A 24617-nucleotide genomic window follows, 5' to 3' on the forward strand; every position below is an offset into this window, starting at 1 on the left:
GTCTGCTTGCCATGGTGTCCATATATCTTCTTTTTTTTAATTTTTTTTTTTACATTTATTTATTTTTGAGAGGCAGAGAGAGACAGCGCGAGCAGGGGAGGGGCAGAGAGAAAGGGAGACACAGAATCAGAAGCAGGCTGCAGGCTCCAAGCTATCAGCACAGAGCCTGACGCAGGGCTCAAACCCATGAACTGTGAGATCATGATCTGAGCCAAAGTCGGACCAACTGAGCCACCCAGGCGCCCCCCATATATCTTCTAAACTAGAGTTCAACATTTTGAATCATACTTAATAGAGGGATTTTTTTTTTAACACGCCTATTCATGGGGATAAACTGGAGAGGCCATTTCTAGAAAAACAATGATAAAATGCTGGATGGAAGCAGAAACTAAGTAGCCTCAATCTGAGTTAAAGTCTGTGTAAATTCCGTTCATCTTTGCAAATTTGAAAATGGCACTCTGTTTAATTTACTGTTGTTAAATACACAAGACATGAGAGTGACAATTATCTGCTGACATTGTTAGGTATCTACAATGAATTCATGGTCTGAAAATCTCCCATGCTGTATATGCTCAAGTCCGTTATCTCTTGTTTTGTTATTTTTTTATGTTTATTTTTGAGAGAAAGAGAGAGAGCACACATGCACAGGAGCGTGAGAGGGGGAGGAGCTGGGGGGGGTGGGGAGGGTGGCAGAACAGAGGATCCAAAGCGGGCTCTGTGCTGACAGCAGAGAGCCAGATGCAGGGCTCAAATTCAGGAACCGTGAATCACGACCTGAGCTAAAGTCAGACACTTAACCCACTGTGCCATCCAGGTGCCCCAAGTCAGTTATTTCTTGTTAAAAAACTTTTTTGGGGGCGCCTGGGTGGCGCAGTCGGTTGAGCGTCCGACTTCAGCCAGGTCACGATCTCGCGGTCCAGGAGTTCGAGCCCCGCGTCAGGCTCTGGGCTGATGGCTCAGAGCCTGGAGCCTGTTTCCGATTCTGTGTCTTCCTCTCTCTCTGCCCCTCCCCCATTCATGCTCTGTCTCTCTCTGTCCCAAAAATAAATAAACGTTGAAAAAAAAAATTAAAAAAAAAAAACTTTTTTGTTATTATAGATATTTAGAAACCGTACAAAAATGAGAATATTAAAAAACAAACAAACAAACAAACATGGACTCGTCAACTCATTCAAACATTATCACTTTCCTGTCCATCTCATTCCTTCAATGTGCCCACCTCAGGGACTCCTGTCAGGACAAGGTTTGTCATTTCAGATTCTCACCTGAATCTTTCCTTCTAAATCTTAGAACCCTCAAAGCATATAAATGCTTCTTATGCCTTTACCATGCTATTCATTTGAAAAAGGGAAACCATGTTGTCTCAGCGGAGGAGGAAAGCATAGTTTCATTCCGATTCCCTACCATGAGGGAAGGTCAAGAATCTTGGTGCAAAATCCCACTTAGAGGTGGTGACTTACCCTGTTTCCCAGTGCTCATCACACCTAACCAGAGATCATGAATTTTCCATCATCATTACATACACTATGCAGTCAAGCTAGTCTACGTTGAGCTGAGTATTCTCAGGTTTAAAGACAAAAATGTTTCCACTGAGCTCTAATTTACACCACCGTTAAATATTTTTCTTGATTTTCATTAAAATAAGAAACTCAGTTTTCTCTATTCAGTGGCAGATCAATTTAACTGAAATAAAAATTCTCCTGTAATTTACCCATACTTACTCAAAGGATTAGTGAGTCCCTGTCAGAGAGCAGATACTTGTCTGCTCATTAACATTCACGACCAAGAACCCTTCTGGTAGGGCTGGCTTCAGCATCTGATAGAGCAATACTTAAAAGAAATTGGCTTGTCTGTGAAACAGCTGCTCAGCAAAGCCACCATGCAAGGGAACTGGTGATAATAAGATGATAATATTACAACTACACTGGGAGTATAATGTGTTTTACTTTGAGGTGTGTGGTAGGGGTCTAAGAATTAGAAGAAGACTCGTAGTCCATCACAGAGGACATGACGCTATAAATCAGCAGTGTGCTTCCTTAGTTTGGAATGATCTGTCCAAAGAGCAGAATAAAAAAAAAAAAAAAAAAAAAAAAAAAAAGGAAGGGGAAGGGGAAGGGGAAGGCAAAGGCAAAGGCAAAGGGAAAGGGAAGAAGGAAAGACAAATTTCACTTGTACAAAGATCTGGGTTCTTCACGCATTTGCATTTAAAAGACCCCTACCATGGACCATCTATTCCAACATTGTGCAAACACAAGGCATTTGTGATTTGTAAATCTGCACTAGTTCTGCCAAAGTTGAAATCCCGTTAGCTGATTCTTATTTTTGGAAAGTCTACCCTTTTGTAAAACTAGCAGATCACTGATCACTCTCCAGTGATAGTATGACTGTTTCTAATTTCTAAAACCCAATCCAGGACAATGTGATTTCCAAAGATGTGTCCTTCAGATGAAATACATGTCATTGAGGTGGTGGCCTAGCAAAATTAAAGGTGTTCAGCTAATTATTTTGTAAGATAATTAATACGATAACCCTCATGAATTACAGCTAGCTTCTATTCTGTATTACGAACAAGAGTACTAGTAGCATAAGAAACAGGAATATCACATCTATTTATTCTTGAATCACATTGGGGAAGTGGCGCATGTGTGCCTGTGTGGTTATGCTAGCATTTGTTCCTGTGCTAGGAGACTGAAGGCAGTGGTAAAACAGGTATGTCCCTGTGCTTCATGTAGAAAATACTTATCCCTCTTGAATTCCTAGAGAATCCACCAAAACAACAACAAACAAACCATCCTGTGCAGAACATAAAATGTTGTTTCGAGAATAACAAGAGGAGTCAGTTGAGGACTATGGTAGTTAGGATATAGAAATATTCACTCCTCCCCAACCTTCACTTTTAAGTCATACAATCCCTTCTCCACTGATGTTAGGAATGACTGGGAGATTCGATTTGGCCAACAGAACCTGGGAAGAGAGTGTGCCAATCCTAGTTTGGGCATTAAGGGGCACCATGCCTCCACTTATGAATCTTAGTGTCTAAACTTCATGATGAGAAGAAAATGATCAAGATAATCTCCTGCCTCCAAAAGAACAGTAATATCTAGAACAGACCAGACCAAACAGTAGTTTAGAGCCAAAGTGAGCAGGGCATAGACCAGAATAGCCAAACTCTAGACAATCCAAAGATGCATTCAGGAAAAAATAAATGCTTCTTGTTTATGCCCTGAAATTTTGTTGTTGTTTGTTATGAAACAATAGAAGACATAAATGACTGACACGATTCTATAGAATATCTACATGATAGATGCAAGCTAAATGTCAACAGATAAACAATGTTGCAAAGCATCAATAGTAAATATGTTTACAACATGTCCCAAGGACTTTGTAGACATGCATACAAAATTTCTGGTGCCTTTGTCTCTTCCTGCCCCTTCTTTATCACACTCTTAAGTTATTCCTTAAGAGTCCTGTCTGTCCTTTCTTCCAAAAGGCTTCTCTGATGCCTCTAAGTAGAACACTTTGTTCCCTCCATTCTGCCTCCAATGGACTCCCACCATATGATACAGCCAATCCTGCCTTCTTTACTATTGGTTTGATACTTGTGTCTCCCCAATGAGGTAAGATAAACTTCATGACAGATTGTGACCATTTTTTTTTGTCACTATTTTTGTCATTATTTTTTTTTTTGTCATTATTAGTCAACTTTTTTATCTACTACCCACTTGGTTAAGTGTCTTCTACATATAAGGTTCTGAATAAATGTTTCCAAACTGAAATCACACACACACACACACACACACACACACACACACACACACACACACCACTCATATGACAGGAAATATAGACGATTCTACCACATATGGAAAACTACTTAGCGGTTTTTCCTATTCAAGTAAGTGTTTTCTCTGGGAAAATTCAACCATATTTTATAGATATCATTGCATTATTGTCATCTCTACAGTATATAGATGAGAAATGATATTTTAAAAGAAAACACAAGCAGATTTGCAGTATAAAAATATTATGTCGCTGTGTATAAATTATTTCCACATTCAGTAAAATCAGAGCTGACTGTGTTAGTATAGAATAAGTTCTTCAGAAAGATGGAAATTACTGCTCAACTTTTTTTATTTTTATTTTTATTTTTTGCTCTTAAAAATTTACTTGCTGCAAAAATCTCTGGACAAATGTGTGTCATTAAGATGCATAAATAAAAACCAGGAAGGAAAGTAAAATAATAAGACCAAGAAGGACAAACTGAACAACAACAACAACAAAAACTCTCATACTGAGTTTCAAATGTGAATAAAATTCGGCACAAATAAATCTGAAGAAAAAATAAGCAAAATAAAATATCCCTTCAACGAAATTTTCCTGTCTCTCAAGAATCCATATTCCATGCATGTTCCTAGAGAATAGGGTGCTGGTGCTCACATTAAGACAGAAGCTACCAGGGCTTTGTGAGATAAGGAGAATAAATAATACAGCTTAGCTGATTCAATAACATTTTTGCACAAAACCCCCGTTCCCCTTTAATTGACAGACAACTTCTAATTGAATACTATTCCTGCCTTTTCCAAAAATGTGGCTAGATTCTTTACCCAACAATATCACCATTGCCTTGTTAAAGGAATATCAATGATTTTTAGCCAGTGTCCGCTTGAAACAAATAAAGGCTTAGTTATAATTTCAAGCAAATGTCAAGTTCCTATTCCATTGCTATTTATAAGTCTGATGTAAGTCAAGAGCATTAGGCTACAGACTTGGTTTCATTCTTCTCGGTGGAAACTTGGCAAGTGACTTACCCTCTCTAGGCCCCAGGTTCCTTGGGGGCAAGACTATATTTAGGTGGGTAATTTTCTTTTTTAAGGATTAAAAAAAAATTCATTCCACTTCCCTCTCAAGACATCATCACCTCTTCCCCACAATAACTGGGACAGGACAGACACAAGAGACAGAGGAGAGGATACTGCTGTTCATGAAATCTTAGCATATTTGGAGACTGGAAAGCACTAGAGGGTCTAAGGGGTACCAGTGACAATAAGCAGGGCATGAGGAATGCTCATTCTGGGGCTCAATGCTGAGTCCCCCACTGAAGAGCTCCGAGGAACCTGGGGTCTAGAGAGGGTAAGTCACTTGCCAAGTTTCCACCGAGGAGAATGAAACCAAGTCTGTAGCCTAATACTCTTGACTTACATCAGAGCTCTGCACTGTGGCTCACTTCGGTCGATAGGTTAACATCTATACAGAGTGAGGAACGGGGCCAGGAGTTGTCTCTTATTACTATACTATACCAACATGAGCATGTGGTTGTTGTCTATTTTCCTAGAATCCTAAAAATTAGCCACTTAGAAGCATGACACTCGTGGCGATTTAGACACAAATGCCAATTTGACAGGTGAAATGGTCACTAAACACAAAAATCCTGGGAAAATGAGCAGGTGCACAAGGATGTCCCTCCCTTTTTTGAATGTTTTTATATGATTTGTTTACTTGTTTTGCAAACTTCTGGCTGTCGGGTGTTTGGCAGAGGTGAGACAGGTAGGAAGCAAGGGAGTAATGCTGTGATCACTCTGCCAGGTATACCTGATGGTCTTCGTAATTGTAACCCCTGGGGTGTGACAGAAAGGTCTGGTCTTGGCTACAGAGCAAATTGAGTGCAACACTGAATCGTTCTGAGGAAATCTTTGCAGGCTAAGCCCCAGTCCGCAGGGTGATGGGCTTCTAGGGGTACACGATGCGAGCCAGAGGTGGAGATTTGGCCAGAGAAAGAAGGAAAAAAAAAAAAAAAAAAACAACCAACTAATCCAAACCTTGTGAACCACTTGCAAAAGTACCAGTGCCAAGAATATAAACTTTTATTTTATATACCTTCATAACATTTCAATTCTATGTTTAAAAAGAAAAAGACAGCGTCTCAGTTATAAGAAAGTCCTCTGTCAAAGAAGGAAAATGTCTGCAATTGATATTATATACTCTTTCAATTTACTGCCTCTCAGCTACAAAGTTGTGGACTAATGGGAGTATGAAGCAAAGCTTGATCATTTAGGAAAGGTGGGGAAGAATTCATATTAATTCAGGGTGAGTTTCTGACCACTCAATGAATAGTTACAATTCTATCCCGTGTTTCTTTTAAATATTACCAAAGACATTAATAAAAAGTAGGAAGGAACATGGCAAGAAACAGAATGCTATGTTACATTAAATGTTTGGGAATTTCAAATTTTAGGAGTCACCTCTGCCACAAAAAACGAAAAGTGAAATAGAATCAAAACATTTCTAAGAAAGTACAATAAGGAAAACAACAACTATAGATTGATGGTTAATAGTGGCTAAATTTATCCTCTCTGAATATGGTTTGGACTGAATCACATGTATCAGGTGCAACTTAAATTGCCGCTCTACCTAAATGAAAATAAGAATGGTAGGAAAGGGAGTGCTCACTTTCTCATGGAATAGTCATTCATCCAAAGGAGAACAGGTAGCCAACAAAAACATGCAAAATCCTGATGACAAATCAAGATCTCTGAGAACGTGGGACCACAGCAGAAATGCAAAACGGATGCTTTGGATCAAGAGACCCCAGTGAGTATGCAAACTGACTCACAGAATGATGGGAAACCACTAAAAGTAAACTCCAAGTCTTTCATGGCACCACGGATTTTATCTGGGAAAATAAGGCTCACAGGGTACCATTCCACAACTGATCCTAGATACTTCTGTGCTCACACTCACTGATACTCATCAGTGAGGAAGTGTTCTTTTTTAAAAAAGCTAAGGAAGAAAACGGAAAGCCGGCTGTGTGAATGTACCCCTTTCCCCAACAGGTGACTTCGCAGGATCACCTTCACGGGATGAGAAGATAAGTCCTACAACTGTGTGGCTGACCTTCATGTAACTGCCTAAAGAAGTGGCTGAAGTTAGAATGGTGACTTCCAAATTTACATAGTTTCATAATTTTTTTTTAAGACAGGCTCTTCAAAAGCTGAGTTCATCAGGGTCACGTTTTGATTTTTAAAAATAAGTCTGGCCGATAACTTCCTTGAAAAAAATCTCAACTTCTCTCCCATCCCAACCTGAGATGCACTGTTAAAAAAGAATCTGTCAACCCCCATGTCAGATCTAATCTTAGCAAAAATCAAGATCCTGTCAAACCGACTGACATAGTGTCCCCAAGTACATTAAAACAATTTAAAACACATCTGGAGAGACAGAGAGAGAGAGAGAGGGATGGAGGCTTCTTCAGTAAAACAAAAGTAAAAGTCATTAGTATGGGGGAAAAAAAAGTCATTGGTAAAAGTCATTGCTATGAGAATACAAGTATCAGGCTCATTCCTTTTAAATAGCATTTAAAAAAATAAATCAGGGGCCCCTGGGTGGCTCAGTCAGTTGAGCGTCTGACTCTTGATTTCGGTTCAGGTCACGATCTAGGGGTTCATGGGTTCCAGCCCCGTGTCGGGTTCTGCTTGGGATTTTCTCTCTCTCCCTCTCTCTGACCCCCACCCCACTCAGGCTCTCTCTCTCAAAATAAATAAACATTCAAAAAAATATTTAAAAAAAATGAATCAGCTCCCCGTAAAACTATCAGACACAAAGTATTTTCATTAAAAGGAATATACGCTGTGTATCACAGAGGCTGTCCCAGAATTCCTTTTCCGGAATTTTGGAGTCCAGCTTCGAAAAGGCACTAGAATTGTTTTCCAAAGACAGGTAAAAGTCAACAACACCAGATCACTCTCCGTGCTTTCTGTAACAAACGATAAGGCATCTCAATTTGCCTCAATGTGAAGTGATACATTACAGTTCCTCCAGCACAGAGCCCCTTCAGGGGCTCCTGAATGTCACCGAATTTGTAATCTGTCAATCAAGGGCAACAACTAAGTACTCCCCCGCCAACATGCACAGCGTCACTTCTAAATAAGGAATTGTTTTCATATGCCTCCACATATAAAGCTGAACACAGAGGGAGGGGCAGAGAAGACCATGCAAATGTTCAAACACTTGGCAGATAAGAGGAAGTCCCATTGACTTACATGGAAAATGTCACATCAGCTTAAGTACTGAAACCACCACCAGGTTGGACCTGCCTTTTAGGACGAGGAGGGCTGATTTGAAAGGAATTGGTGTTGCTGTAATAGGTTAAAGCCGCAATGAAGCAGAACATTTTACCTACTACAGAGAAAAGAGAAAGGAAAATCAAAACTTCGGCGAGCCTTTTCTAAACTAGCTCTGCGGTGCACGGACTGGAGAGGATAAGGGAAATGAGGCAGTCCCACTGCCGAAGGACAACTTAATAAGACCCAAAGGCACTAGGAAGGGTTGCCACAATTTGCGAGTCTGGTTTACAATGAGCCACGGCACGTGCATTCATTTCTTAGAGCGTTAAACATCATGCAACCACCTAAGAATTTTAACTTTATCATGATCATTATTAATTCAGTTTACAAAAATCAGATTGATTTTGAATATTTTTCTCAAGTGCTGATGAGAACATTCAATGTCGCCATCCTCGTAATAATCACTTTCACTCTCTGTGCTTTCTCATACCAACTGTTTATTTAACAAATAGAATATAGAAATGAAGTTGATTGCTTATAATCAGGAAATCAATACAGGATTTAAACGTTGGGCAGAATGCACTGTCACTGCAGGGCAAAATGTGGCTGCATTATTGGAGGGCCAAACTCCAAAATAAAGGAGTCTGTGTCATTAGCACTTAAAACAAGCCTGTCTTCTCGAAAGTGTTGCTATATTTCAAATAATTTTAAATGACACTTAATTGCTTTAAAGAAAATCCCCAGATGAAAAATTAAGACAAGCTATGATGTGACAAAACCTGAATTAGAATCACTCTAATCACGAAAAATTAAGCTCAATCTTTCAGAATAAATCTCACAGGCAAAACCACAAACTCAAAACAGCTCTTCGTTAACGCAGGCTTTGTAACATATTACCCTAAGAATTGTCAAGAAAGCTCATGCTTTTTCTAAAAATAGACAAAGTTATAAATGTTTAAGAGGGAGAGGAAAGCACCAGCTTTCAAAAAAAAAATGTTTTTCACATAAAACCAAGATCCTCAGGAAAGCACACCTCGAACAAAGTGAATCAGAAGCTGGTCCACCTACCGTCAAATTTCTTGTGCCTGGACACGAAAGTGGTGCGCACAAAATGGCTCGTCTCTTCCACGAGGTTCTCGAACTCGAGTTTGCTCTGCTGGCTTAACTTGTCTTCCATTTCCGTGGTGCAGCATGTATATTCTTGAGGGCAGATTCTTAAGTGTTCCCCTGCCATGAGAGGGCAAATGTCAGTATGGAATGATAAGGACTTTGCGGACATTGCTTCTCTGACCTTTCCCTTCCACCCTGGGATGCTGTTCCACCCCTGTCCGGTCTTCCCCGTGAACTTATCTGGGCCTCGGTGGACTCAACATCCCAAACATTCAGGACTTCAGTTGAACCTGATGTTGGGGTCTGAGTGTTTGTGTGCCCCCAAACTCCTATGTCGAAATGCTAATGCTGAGGTGATGGTACTAGGAGCTGGGGCCTTTGGGGGGTGATTATGGCGTGAATGGGATTAGTGATCTTAGAAAAGAGACCCCAGAGAGCTAGAGGTCCCCTGTGCCACAGAAGGACGCAGCGAAGGATGGTGTCTGTGAACTAGGTGGCAGACACTCGCCTCATGGCTACCAGGGTTATGATCATGGATTTCCCAGCCCCCGGAAGTGTGAGAAGTCAATGTCTTGTTTGTAAACCACCCAGCTTATGATATTTGTGACAGAAGCCCAAACAGACTAAGACACGTAATATTTAGTTCCTGGCCATGCCACGTAAATGAGAGTATATTAAAGACCTCAGAAGACCATGACGATGTCTCTGCTTTAATTTGAAACACGCCAAGTAACACCAGATGACAAGAGACATCATACGGTTGGAAGCGTGTCCTTGGAAACCTTAAGCCACGCAAAAGACACTCAGCCTCATTAGCAGTCTGTGTGGCAGCAAAGGCAAGAAAAGACGGGTATCATTCCTGGTGTTCTGGCTCTGCCTGTCCGTCTATCAGAACGCATCACCTTTTCTCTCAGTGAAAGTGAGTATGTTTTTCATGGCATGTCTCATGTGCCACACATTCCCCACGTTGACATGTCTTGTCGGAGAGAAAACGTTCTCCTGGAAGGAGGAAGGTGCTGATGGGCTTAACTAATGCTTATGCTCTACGGATATATAAAGTAAGAGGTAATGAAAGTCAGGTATTTAATTCAACATATTTATCTCTGGATATACCAGGCCACTGCTTTTGGCGATACTGCTTTCTTCAGGACTATTTGCAAGGAGGAGCCGAAGCTTTGCTTCAAGAAATGAAAATGGTCTGTTAATGCAGAAAATGTGCATTTCCAATTGATGTAGCTCTGTTAGTGTCAAAATGTTTAGCAGAGCCTGTGCAGGGAAGAAGGAAAAACCACCCAACATCTTTGTAAACCAAACCAACCAATTGCCCCTGTGACTGAAGTCACTGTAGGGCACTGAAAATCAAGTGTACAAAGTACTTGATGGGGTGATTAAAATCCATTTATAATGTTTCACGGTACTTCTACAAAATTACATCCTGTGACCCTGTGTGAAGTGTAGAGTGTTTCCTGTTTATGTTGTTTGATGTTTTAGCTCCTACTTAAAACAATGCCTGAATAAAAAATGCCAACATATGTGTACGAAAGTCAGATCTTATATAACTCCTGGGAGGAAGGGAGACCATAAAATAGCATACGTATATATTTTTTTAAATTTTTTTAATGTTTATTTATTTTTGAGAAAGAGACACAGCATGAGCAGGGGAGGGGCAGAGAGAGAGGAAGACACAGAATCCGAAGCAGCTCCAGGCTGCGAGCTGTCAGCACAGAGCCCGATGCGGGACTCGAACTCACGAACCGCGAGATCATGACCTGAGCCGAAGTCGGACGTTCAACCAACTGAGCCACCCAGGCCCCCCAGCATATGTATATTTTTAAATAAGGAAATGAAAATGCATTGTACTTGAGAATGATAAGTATCAAATTCGAGGTAACAGTTCACTTCTAGGAAAAATTAGGATTTGAGAGAGGAGCTTAAATACTTTATAATTGTTTACTTCTGAAGTTGTTTGATAGACGTCAGATGTGTATCATACTAGTACCTTTGCTTTTTTCTGTACATTTAAAGTATTTTGAAATAAAAACTTGGAAACGTGTCACTAAAAAGTAGTAGCCACTACAACTGTGCTAGAAAGGAGAGCGGGGGATAGATAGATATTCAGAAAGAAAAACAGGCTGCCCTTGACATTCAGAAGCCGCATGGCAACTCACAGCTAGGTCATGATAGTCTATTACACTTAAACAATCTCACAGAATACCAACCCCAGACAAAATTACTCTGAGACCACGATAAATGAGATAAACCAAAGTCATTTCAAAAATTTGGTTAAGCACAGACAAAAACAAGGCCTTATGCCATCCAAAAAGTACCGAACACTTCCTCTCTGAGGCAAAACAAGTGTACTTCTTTACCGTTTACAAACTGAACCTCACAATACTCTCCTTCCTTATTGATGAGATTTATTGAGATACCTTTTGTAGATTTACCTCTGCTTTCTGACAGCATCTGACCAATCTAGGGGGAAGCCCTGCTTTTCTGAACCAACCCCCCAAACCAGCCCACCAAAATCCCAGTCCTAGAATAGATTCTTTCCAAGTCCCTGTCACTGAGAAAGCCCATGGTTCTCCACCGTGTATTTATTTCTGCTTGTTGCAGACGCTGACCCTTAATCAACCACAGGTATGTTCCTAACAGGTACTCATTAGAAGGTACTGACAATACCAAACTGGGTAAGGATGGAACAATATGAATTTTGTGACTTTTCTCCAAGTCATTCTGATACTCACATCCCAGTAAGAAGCAGAGTTCCAGAGGTTAAGACACTGATAAGGATGAAAAATAGCTTTATCAAAAGCAAATGGCCTGTATTTCTAATTTACTTTTTATAAAATACGAAAACTAACTTATAAGGATAAAACTCTGTATCCAGATTGAATGGGCTTTTAGCGTTAACAATTCTGCATAACGCTTCTTTCTCTGACCTGCTATAAACCATTTTCAAAAATCTACGTAGTCTGTCCCCCACCCCTTCCTATCGTGAGTAAATGGAATGTCCGTTTCTCAAGATTTAGTATATCAGGGCTACATTCTACTTCTGAATCATTACAAATGAGTTTTCAGCAAAATGCTTTGGACTTTTGGTGACAAGCTGACCAAAAGAGAATAAACATTGTATGACCTGAGGTAAATAGTTATACTTGGGATATTGGTGGAAGAAACTCCATGGTTTCATGAAATTAAATTGGATTGGAAACACAGTAATTTCTAATCACGTCAAGAAAATCAGTATTTTGTATGTCAAGTGATAAATAAAAACAGGAAGAAAACTTACTTCTTCATAGGATGACTTTAAACCATGTATAACTGGCTGCCATTCTAATTCAATGCAGTATTAGATATTTTATAGAACTGGAAGTGTCCCCAAGAAGTCAACGCCTTTACGCAGGCCCTGGCAGAGATGAAGAGACAGACAGACAAGCATGTAGACAGTGAAGAGATGGACAGACTACCAGAGTGTTGAAGAATCCTACTGGAGGAAGAGTAAATCTTTTATGCAAAGTGTTTGTTAGAGTGTCTAGGTAGAGACCATGATGATGCTCCCAAGCATACAAGATCAGGGACGTAAAACATGTGGTCAAGTCTAGGGTGAGCCTTGTCTTCTTTCTAACATATACTAGATAAGAAGGTTTGGTGGAAGAACTGACCTATTGAAGTACCGTTTTCTCCCCCAATCTGAAGTCACTGATATTTGCCAAAGTAACCTCATAATTTCAAATGGCCACAAAGACTTAGGACAATTGCATAATTTGTTCTTAGTAGGTTTACTCATTTATTTTGTTTTTGACCCTAGAACAGGGGTGTCTAAAACATGGCCCCTGGGCCAAATCTGGCCCACCATCTGTGTCTATACGCCCCGAGAACAATAATGGTGGGAGACAAAAATCTAAAGAATGATATTCTGCACAATATGAAAATTTTACAAAATTCAAATTCAATTGTCCATAAATAAACTTTTATCAGAAAACAGCCCCACCTCCCCATTTATGTACTGTCTATGGATGCTTTAGTATTCAAACAGCAGAGCGCTCATGACAGAGACCACTGTTGCAAGGACCTGCAACGTGAACTACTAACATTCTGAAATCCTACATTGCCTACTCTGCTACACAAAGAATTACCTCTAGCCCGTCCTGTTCCAATTTCTCCAAATAGCAAGAATTTGATAACTTTACTCGGCTTACATACTTTCTAACACTTATGAGTATTTGATATAATAATGAGCCTTTTCCAAAGTTGTAACTCATGAAGCAGAAGAAAGCGTTATCCTTTAAAAGCTTCCCACGCACTCTCTCAAATTCCCTTAGGTTCTCTACGTTATTTATTACATAATTAGATCCAACATTTAGCTCAATTGGAGTGCCACCACATACCTCCAAGATCTAAACAGTAATCGCTAGATACGTCCAAGATCACTAATATACAACATTTAGCTCAACTGGGGTGCCAATAGGTACCTCCAAGATCATTAATATTATCGCTAATAGTAAATAGTTCATTCCAGGAGATCAGAATAAGAGACCATAAATGCAGGAAATGTGGGATTGAAACAATGATGATGGCATCTTCACTCAGCAAACATTTATTGAAACCTACATGCAACTCAGGACGATAGGTGCCTATCCATCAAGATCAGGTGCAGAGTTAGACAGTCAGCCTACACAGGTGCATGCTTTCTTAGGGCACCTGAAGTTCATGCCAGTAAATTCCCAGGTTCCTGAATTTTTATCAAACTCATCACTAGCTCTAAACTAAATAAGGGAAATTATAGATGTGGAAGAAGGGAGTTCCAACAGGAAGTTAGAGATTGAGCAAAGGCTGAAGGATATACAATCAGGCCATAAATTGTCATGTTTTCTAAGAAAGAAGAGACGAGCTCTTCCTCCCTTTACATGCCTCCTTTAACTGTGTGTGTCACTCTTTACATCTTTCCCCAAATGCCTGCCCAGATGTTTGTTTTCACTCCAAGACACAGAGGTGACAGCAGAAATGTGATTTTGCCAGATCGTGCTCTGTCTAGGGATGGCCCTGTGTCTGAACACCGCCAGGAATAGACTTGGTGAGTGGCATGGTGGGAAAGAGCAGGAGACAGGAGGACCTCGTTAACCACAGAAGTCAGCCTCTGTGGGTCTGTGGGGCAGACTCTCTGCCCTCAGAGGTGACACATGGGGACCTCAAAATGCACACTCCAAACAAACAAACAACCAAGATGAAGTGCCCCGAATGCATCACATTTTACAGCCGAACTCTTGGCTTTTATAGAGATTTGGAGTATGGAGGGAGATTACTAACCTCACCTTTCCTAAAAGGTAGGTAGAAAATCAAATCTAAAACTATAAAGAAGATGGTAACATTTCCCAAAACAGAACACTTTAATTTCTGAACATCCAGATTCCATTTGATTACACTGCAGTATTTGTTTTAGACTTGGCCCTCTTCAGAGTGCATGGTCTATGCCAAACTTCTCTCATCCTTGAACTATTAAAATGCCCACAGTCAATTAGCCGTGCCTGATACCGAGCTACATTCTCCTCATCTTTGGGTACGTTGCCTCAAATAACCATTCAGTTTGTTCATCTGGTGCCTCGGAAGTTGACTGGAGAAAATCATCTAGGGAAACGGAGTTAGGGTGGTAAAATACTCTAGAATAAGTGAACTTTTGCCCAGAGTTTATGATAGCTAAAGGAATTTAAACTGGAGCTAAGGGGCGCCTGGGTGGCGCAGTCGGTTAAGCGTCCGACTTCAACCAGGTCACGATCTCGCGGTACGTGAGTTCGAGCCCCGCGTCAGGCTCTGGGCTGATGGCTCAGAGCCTGGAGCCTGTTTCCGATTCTGTGTCTCCCTCTCTCTCTGCCCCTCCCCCATTCATGCTCTGTCTCTCTCTGTCCCAAAAATAAATAAACGTTGAAAAAAAAAAAATTAAACTGGAGCTAATAGTCCTGGGCTGTTCTCAGTCTCGTGGAGCTCCTGTACCAGCTCATTGGGAGCGGCAGAGTATAAGATCGCAGTAGTCTTTAAACGTATGTTCTAGTTCATTTCTCTAAGTTCACGTTCCCGAAACCTCCAAATAAGCACTTGTGCAACATTTATCAGTGGGAAGCGTTATTGTAAATGATCCTTTCATATTTTTAAGGGCTGCTCTTCTTTAGCGAAGTTGTTCAGGACCGTAATCAGAATGCTTAAACTTTCCCAGAAGTTTTAAAATTCAATGAATGTTCTACTTCAGTGGATCTTATCACTCAAATAACCTATATTAGTGTCATCCTTTGATGTTGTCAATTTCCCAATAAAGACTTTAAATACTAATTCTTTTAGTTATAAAATTTTTACTCCGTATTTTGCAAAAGTAATTCCTCTGAAGGAAACCAGTAAGTTCATTGTGTAAATCTGTTCCAACAATTGCACAGCGATGATTTCAAACATGCCATCCTAGATGGTGCAGACCACAGTTCCAAACTGCCAATGTTTTTGGTCTTTACCATCACCTTATTTTCTTCTTTCAGAGAAACTGATGGTTAGGGATCTGGAAGGGCACAGAAGGTATGGTCAGAATTAACAAGGGATGAGATATGGGGGATGGGGCATGGGCAGAGCTTGAAGGCAGGATAGTCCAAGAGAGCAGGAGGCAGCTGCAGAGAGAAATGTGATTCTTTCCATTGCTCACATCTTACCTTGGCTCTAATATATTACGGAAGTATTAAACTTGTAAATACTCTCATCATTTTTAAATACAGGTAGTTTCTCCTTGTCTTCAAATAAATACATCTAATTTATTATTTACTTCATACGTGTAAAACTTTGAGACATTTGGGGCACCTGGGTGACTCAGTCAGTTAAGTGTCCAACTTCAGGTCATGACCTCACAGTTCATGAGTTCAAGCCCCGCACCGGAATCACTGCTATCGGCATACAGCCTGCTTCGGATCCTCCTTCCCCATCTCTCTCTGCCCCTCTGCCTCACTTGACCACCCCCCCCAAAAATAAACAAACACTAAAAAAAATGATTATTAGTAACTTGTATGGGTAGGTGCACACACACACACACACACACACACAAACACAGTTACATAACATATTGCTTCCCAGTATTTAAAAAACAAAATAGGGGCGCCTGGGTGGCTCAGTTGGTTGAGCATCTGACTTTGGCTCAGGTCATGATCTCGCAGCTTGTGAGTTTGAGCCCTGCGTCGGGCACTGTGCCAACAGCTCAGAGCCTGGAACCTGCTTTGGATTCTGTGTCTCCCTCTCTCTCTGCCCCTCCCCCACTGACACTCTGTCTCTCTCTCTCTCTCTCTCCTTCAAAAATAAATAAACATTAAAAAAAATTTTGTAAACAAAATAAAAAACAAAATAAAGACTAGAAAGATCTCAGAAGAAAATTTGAATTGCTACAACCTTTCTTCTATATAGCAAACAGCCCAGCAAAACTGTGATTAAACACCAGTAGGTCAACAGCAAATGATAACAACGTGATTCCATGATCCAACATATGCCACACACCAGGGACTCAACTTATTAAAACATTTTTGTAAAAAATGAATGTGAGCCCAGAGTAGAATATAATCTCAAAGGCAACTGAAGAATCGTAGTAATGCAACAGATTAATCTGTACCCGTAAGAGGAAGAGCTTAATGATACGAAAAGATTTTGTCCCTAGATCACGGGGAAAGAAAGAGAAGTAGTTACTTTATTGTTCTTTGGAGCTTTCAAGCCTCTTCTCATCATATCTCTGTGTTTTGCTCATTAAAGTATTTACAGAGTCCAAAAACATTAGAAATAGAGGTGATCCCAAGGCCACACGAACCCCAGCCCAGACGCGTATTGAAATTGGACTGGGGAAGATGCATGGTGGGGCATTACTGGACATTCTTTTCCAAAAGATCGACCTACAGCTATTCTGATAAACTCAGCAACTGCCCATGCAGACCTTCCCTTCTTCACTTCTTTCGCAATAAGACTCACCAAGTTTGTATTTCAGCATAAAATGTTTATATAGGAAGTACTCAAATGATAATCAAATCTCTTCAACACGCAAAATGTTAATTTGTCGGCCTCAAGACAGTTCTTCAAGACCTAAGACAGTAAAGAAATCTTGCTCTCATTACTTCTGTATTTCAGAATCAAAATGAAAGCTATACAAGCACAGACAACTTCAGTTATCATCTCTAGGAGTCTGAGAATAGGATAAGCAAAATGCCATGGCAGGGATAAGAAGCCCTACCTCCCCGTCGCCACTCCCACTGCAAGGTACACCTTCTGTCCACCCAACATTTTCTGAGCGCCTCCTTTGTGTCAGGCACTGTGAAGGATCTTTCTTGTCTTTATTTTACAAAGTAGGAAACTGAATCATACAAAGATTAAGTAGCTTCATCTTTAAGCTAGGAAAGATCTGTCTCCAAAGCTCATCCTTGTTACCATTCTCACCTGTGACAAGATCCATGCGACCACAGCAGCAAAATAGAGACATCATGGAATATTTTACATTTTCAGAGAAACTCAACATTTGTAAGAAACTGTACAAAATAACTGTTGGAAGGAGTTCAAGTTTCATCATCAGATTTTACTACATTCTTTCAATGACATCATACCTTTGTGAAGCTCGGTTTTTCACTAATTTTCCTTAACTTCCTTAATTTTCACATGGATAGCACGTGAAAAATCAGTATGAAACAGGAAATGATGGTGGCTATGCCCGATTTCGTTCTAGGCTTTGAGAAGCTATGCGCTGCCCATTAGTAAATAGCTGTGACTGTTTAAGAATTAATTTTTAAAAAAAATTTTAATGTTTGTTTATTTTTGAGAGAGAGAGAGAGAGAGAGAGAGAGAGAGCAAACAGCCAAAGAGCAGAGAGAGAGACACACAGAATTTGAAGCAGGCTCCAGGCTCTGAGCTGTCAGCACAGAGCCTGACATGGGGCTTGAACCCATAAACCATAAGATCATGACCCGAGCCAAAGTCGGAGACTCAACCAACTGAGCCACCCAGGCGCCCAAGAATTAGATTTTTAAAATGTTCCTACAATGTGTATGTAATGTTTACAAATGGCTACTAAGCTTTTAATGATGTAAATTCCCAATCGTTCAGATTTAATAAGAAATAGCTAGTATTTCTTCTTCTGGCCTAGGGGTACTGAGGACTAATTACAGAGGCACTGTGACAATTTTGTGTCGCAGTGTTTAGTACCAGCAATTTAGTGAAATACTAATCACCATGTTGCTAAAAGGGAGTATTTATTACACACAAGGTTAAGATGTATGACTTGAAGTAAAAGATAATACTCTCAATAATATGGGTGGGCCTCGTCCAATCTGTTGAAAGCCCTTATGAGCAAAAACTGAGGTTTCTTTGAGAAGGAGAAATTCTGCCTTAAGACAGCAGCCTCAACTTTGGAGTTTTCAGCCTGTCAGCCCCACCATTGCATGAGTCAAATCCTTTAAACAGATACCCTTGTGTACCTGTATGTGTATGTCATCAGTTCTGCTCCTCTGAAGAGCCCTGACACCAAGGCCTCCATGAACAGAGAACATTTGGGAGCCTCTGCACTAGCTCCTAGGGCATCTGCAACTGTGCGTGTTACAATTGCCATGATTATCTGTTTTGCCCAAAATTTAGCACCATTGCTTATTCTTTTTCTTTTCCCCCTTTCAGTGCCCATCAATCTCAGTATCTAAGTTATTGTAAATGGAGTTAGCATTCTGTTGTTAAATGTTTAACAACTAGCGTTCCAGTTTTGAGGAGAAGCCCTGATTTATGTTGCTTGCCAATTCCCATGGTATAAATACTCCCACCATGGCTGGTTTCTACCTACCAAAATGATGTTCCTGAATGTTAAGCTGTGAAAGCTATGCAGCATGATAATAACAAAGAAGGTCTAGAGGTAACATACCTCAACATAATAAAGGCCTTATATGAAAAACCCACAGCTGACATCCTGCTAAAAATGGTGACAAACTGAGAGGTTTTCTCCTAAGGTCAGGAACAAGACAAGGATGTCCACTCTCACCACTTTTATTCCACAAAGTATTGGAAGTCCAAGCCACAGCAATTAGACAACAAAAAGAAGTAAGAGTCATCCAAACTGATAAGAAAGAGGTAAAACTTTCACCATTTGCACACGACATGATATGCTACATGGAAAATCTTAAAGACTTCACCAAAAAAATTCTAAAACTGGTCAATGAATTCAGTAAAGTCACAAGACACAAAATCAATATACAGAAATCTGTTGCATTCCTATACACTAATGAAGCAGCAGAAAGTGAAGTTAAGAAAACAATCTCATTTACAATTGCACCAAAAACAACAAACCATCTAGGAATAAACTTAACCAAAAAGGTAAAAGACCTGTACTCTGAAAATAAAATATTGATGAAAGAAAATCAAGACAATGCAAATAAACAGAAAGACATTCCATGCTTACAGTTGGAAGAATATTGTTAAAACGTGTGTACTACCCAAAGCAATCTACACTTTTAATGCAATCCCTATCAAAATAACAACAGCATTTCTCAAAGAAGTAGACAGACAAACAAACAAACAAAAATTGTGGAGAACCACTACAGACCCTGAATAGCCAAAGCAATCTTGAAAAAGAAAAACAAAGCTGGAGATAAAACAATTCCAGACTTCAAGTTATATTACAAAGCTACAATAATCAAAACAGTATGGTACTGGCATAAAAATAAACATGTACATTGATGAAACAGAATAGAAAACCCAGAAATGAACCCACAATTACATGGTAAATTAATTTTCATCACAGGAAGAAAGCATATATAATGAGAACAAGACATTTGCTCTTCAACAAATGGTGTTGGGAAAACTGGACAGCTACAGGTAATAAAAGAATAAAACTGGACCACTTTCTTACACCATACATAAAAATAAATTCAAAATGGATTAAAGATCTAAATGTGAGACACGAAAGCATAAAAATCCTAGAATGTAGCATAGGCAGTAACTTCTGTGACATCGGCCACAGCAACTTGATTCTAGATAGGTCCCCTGAGGCAGGAAAAATAGAAAGCATAAATAAACTATTGGGACTACATTGAAATAAAAAAGCTTCTGCACAGCAAAGGAAACACTCTACAAAACTAAAAGGCAACCTACTGAATGGAAGAATATATTTGTAAATGACATATCCAAAAAAGGATTAGTATCCAAAATGCATAAAGAGCTTATACAACTCAACATCCAAAAAACAAATAATACCATTATAAAATGGGCAGAAGACATGAACAGACATTTCTCCAACATATATAGATGGCCAACAGACACACGAAAAGATGCTCAACAGAACTAGTCATCAGGGAAACACAAATCAAATCTACAAGATATTACCTCACATCTGTCAGAATGACTAAAATCAGTAACACAAGAAACAACAGGTATTGGCTAGAATGTGGAGAAAAAGGAACCCTCATACACAGTTGGCAGGAATGCAAACTGGAGCAACCACTCTGGACCAGAGTATGGAGGTTCCTCCAAAAGTTAAAAATAGAACTACCCTATAAGCCAGCAATCACACTACCGGGTATTTACTCGAAGAATACATAAACAATAATTCAAAGGGATCCATGTGCCACTATGTTTATAGCAGCATTATTTACAACAGCCAAATTATGTAGCCCAAGTGTCCACCAACTGATAAATGGATAAAGAAGTGGCATATATATACAATGGAGTACTATTCAGCCATTAAAAGGAATGAAATCCTGTCATTTGCAATGACATGGATGGAGCTACAAAGTATAGTGCTAAGCAAAATAAGTCAGTCACAGAAAGACAAATACCATATGACTTCACTCATATGTGGAATTTAAGAAACAAAGCAAATGAAAAAAGGGAAAGGGGGAGAGAGAGAGAGACTAACCAAAACACAGACTTTTAACTGTGTAGAACAAACTTATGGTTACCAGAGGGGGACGCCAGGGAGGGGAATGGATGGAAGAGGTAATGGGGATTAAAGAGTACATTTATCCTGATGAGCACTGAGTAATGTATAGAATTGCTGAATCACTACATTGTACACCTGAAACCAATATAACACTGTGTGTTAAATATACTGGAATTAAAATAAAAAACTTAATTAAAAAAAAAGAAAGAAAAGCTGTGGAGCAGCACACCATCACATAACATTTCCTCCATACAGCTACACAAGCCCCCAAGAGCACAACTGATAATGAAATAATTAGAAGGTGATGAGTTTTGAGTATTTATTACCTTACTTTTCCAATATAATTTATTTAATTGTAAATTGTACAATTTAAATTTTAATCATGCCTGTGCTTAACAACAGGTTCACAAAAGTCTTGAAAACCGTAATAATCAGTTCTTGTAAGCTAGAACGTGTCACGGCTAGTGCATCACTACCTGAAGCTAAAGGTACTGGATGTTGTTAATTGGCTTCTTCTTTCAATTAGCTGGGTTCCCAAATTCAATTAAAAAGCCCCTAGCACCACAAGAATCTGCCATTTCCACAACCTACATTTAGGTCTATGGGTCTATTTGCCTCAAAGGAAAATGTGCTCTTCACAGTCATTTCTGACTGCCACAAGTACAGTAAAGAACTGCCCTGAGAGAGATGAGGAGGCATACGATAGAGTAGTTATTTTAAGAATGGCAGACAGTGTGGACCATTGCTAAACTGTGTGCTTACAGGAAAAGTCCCACTCGTCACAAGCAAAGTTATCACCCAGCACGATGAACCAAGGTGGTCGACCCTGTTTTGCAATTTTCAGTCACACACTGTTGCCACTACTCCAGGAATCAGGGAGAGATTTGAGAGGGAAGCTGTTACCCTATGCTACTGTTATGAAAGACCTAAGTTTCATTACATGTATCATCGCCACCTGCTCATACCCACTGTTATTACACCCATGACCAGTAATTACGAGCCCCGTCTTATTTACCTTTGAAGTGTTCATTGCCTTAGCATAGCTCTTTGCATATGGGAGGTTCTGTATAACACTGAATTGGATGCATCTGACTCTTTTGGCTCTCTTCAATCATTCATTCATCCATTCCCTTCTTTAATCACCACTCAATAGCACCCAAAGAGCAGGTTATGCTTGTTGCTACTGGACAAGAAACTCAGAATCCAGCATGGGAAGATGCACCTATGTGCTAAGGTCCACCTTCCAGAAAAGCAGAGAATCCTCACCATCTACACACCTGCCAGACTCTGATGGCTTTTACAGGAACAGCAGTAATTATAGGAGCCCTTTGATTGTAGCTTACCTACTTGATTTCTAGGCAACAGTAGTATTGCCCATGTAGCCAAGTTTCAATGACGAGCAGGGATAGCCAAGTAAAGGATTCACCTGCTTCTTTTTTGGCGCAAGTATCTTTCAAACTGGAGGACCTAAAATCATTTGGCAGGTGTTCGCAAAGCATTCATGTTTCAGTTTTATAGAGTCTTTCCGAGCTCATCATATGAATTAATAAGCACAGCTGTTTCTTGTGAGAGTTTTGCCACCGTTGTGTATATTATGTAGGCATTACGTTGTGATGAACAATGGTATTTCTTACAGCCATTGTGGGCAAACGTTTGGAAGTCAAAGTTTGATATTGTACCTAAGAGGTGACAGAAAGGACAAAGAGCCCACTTCCTAATGCATGCTTGTGAAACCCTAAATAACCAACACTCCTTCATATATGTTGGACTGACTTTATGCACGCTTTACTCTTCAATAATATTATGATGTCTTACCTGGAAGAATTCTTAGAGATGTCTAATCTTTACCATGCTTCCTAAAAATTTTTACACAGGCTTCTTTTCCACTTGTGTTTCATAAACATGCTGTTCTGGAACCCATAAGAGAGTCTAATTACTAACCTGGAACAGGGGGATTAAAGTAACATTCATAACTATGCAGCCACCTTCGTGACTGCTCACAATTCCCTTGCCATTTGTCTTAGAAATTTCTAAAAATTCATATTCAACTGCTCAAAGGTGTCTACAATTCTACAGCCTGAATGGCATCTTTATGGGCAGGCTTGGTCAGATCTAGAGTTAAGCTGCTTCAACACCGGTTGCCAAATCCAGGCAAACAGTAATTCACAGGGTCTCAGTGACCCTGTGCAAGTCAGCTGACCAGAGATGCTGACTTACATCTTTTCTTTCTTTGACTCATATTGCATAAATCAAACCAACTGCCTCCCATAAGTTCAACCACAGATGATGATCAATTTCAAGTTTACTGCAGTTGTAATCCCACAACCCTCTTTGCTTAACTCAAACTTAGCCATTCTTACAATTGAATTCGGTGATCCTGCAGTAATACACAATAAACCAGTTTACAAAGTACTGGTTTTTGACCCTGATAACAGCAGATCAGCATTCTTACTAAATTATATGACAGCTCACCTGCAAATTTAGAATTTACTGTTCAAAGTCCAGTGACTGTAAACTAGGGCAGAACAACTCAGTAAAGGGGCTGAGGCCAGGTGAGAGTGATTAAGAACCTAATCAAATTGAACTACATGTAAGCCTTTATGAAAAATTATTTTTATTCCTCATAAAATACTTCAATTTTAGTAGGCATCTGTAAAACCATGATTGCAACACTGATCATATACAGAGTAAAGTAATAAAAGGCAAAGTGGCTAGAAATGTTTCAAGATCTATGGTACAGTCTAGAAGTGTATATTTCCTTAATTGTCTGCCTCTATGACAATGAAACTCTATAATATCTAACCTTTTACAACTCATAGAGCCATTAATTTATAATAATTACTCTAATTCCCACTAATCATTTAAGATAGATGCCCATAGGTAAATATCATTCAGTCTCTATTTCACTGATGAGTGATGGGAGGTCCACAGCAAGGACATGGTCCTTTCCCCGCTGGCATCACATTTGCAATTAATAAAGGGCAAGAGGTCTCTTTCTAAAATTTGCATATGGGGACCGAGATTTTTAAATGAGAATACTTCAAATGCTATAATAAATTCTAGCATCCTTTCCAACCTGGGGCTTTAAAATGTCAGTGTTCAGGTGACAACAGTCTAGGCAAGCATTATCATTCAAAAATTCTGTGATTAAAGCTCAGCCATGGTTTTAAACCAAAAGGAGTACAGAACCTCAGAAGAGAGTAGAAGAAAAACTCTCCTGAAATTAAAGCACATATCCCAACGCATTCAAAAGAGCAATGAAAGGCCACATTGAATTTTAAAGAACATGCTGCATAAAGATGATTTTAAAATGTTTTGACATAGAACATAATGTTTTAAAAGAATGCCTCTTTTTAAAACTCAAATCTCAGGGCACCTGGGTGGTTCAGTTGGTTAAGCGTCCAACTTCAGCTCAGGTCATGACCTCATGGCTCATGAGTTCAAGACCCGCGCAGGCCTCTGTGCAGACAGCTCAGAGCCTAGGGCCTGCTTCGGATTCTGTGTCTTCCTCACTCACTGCCCCTCCCCCACTC

General features: G+C 39.7%; 1 protein-coding gene across 2 annotated transcripts in view; it reads right to left on the reverse strand.

The window, feature by feature from the left end:
- Positions 1-24617, reverse strand: part of GPC6 (glypican 6) — a 1123065-nt gene that overhangs the window by 820595 nt on the left and 277853 nt on the right. For both annotated transcript variants that reach the window (XM_040487422.1, XM_040487423.1), the window contains exon 2: positions 9129-9287. In XM_040487422.1, the coding sequence (XP_040343356.1) occupies positions 9129-9287 (159 nt within the window). The remainder of the gene's footprint in view (positions 1-9128; positions 9288-24617) is intronic.

The sequence above is a fragment of the Herpailurus yagouaroundi genome, unplaced genomic scaffold, assembly GCF_014898765.1.
Source record: "Herpailurus yagouaroundi ecotype Mexico unplaced genomic scaffold, PumYag 164, whole genome shotgun sequence".
NCBI lineage: Eukaryota > Metazoa > Chordata > Mammalia > Carnivora > Felidae > Herpailurus > Herpailurus yagouaroundi.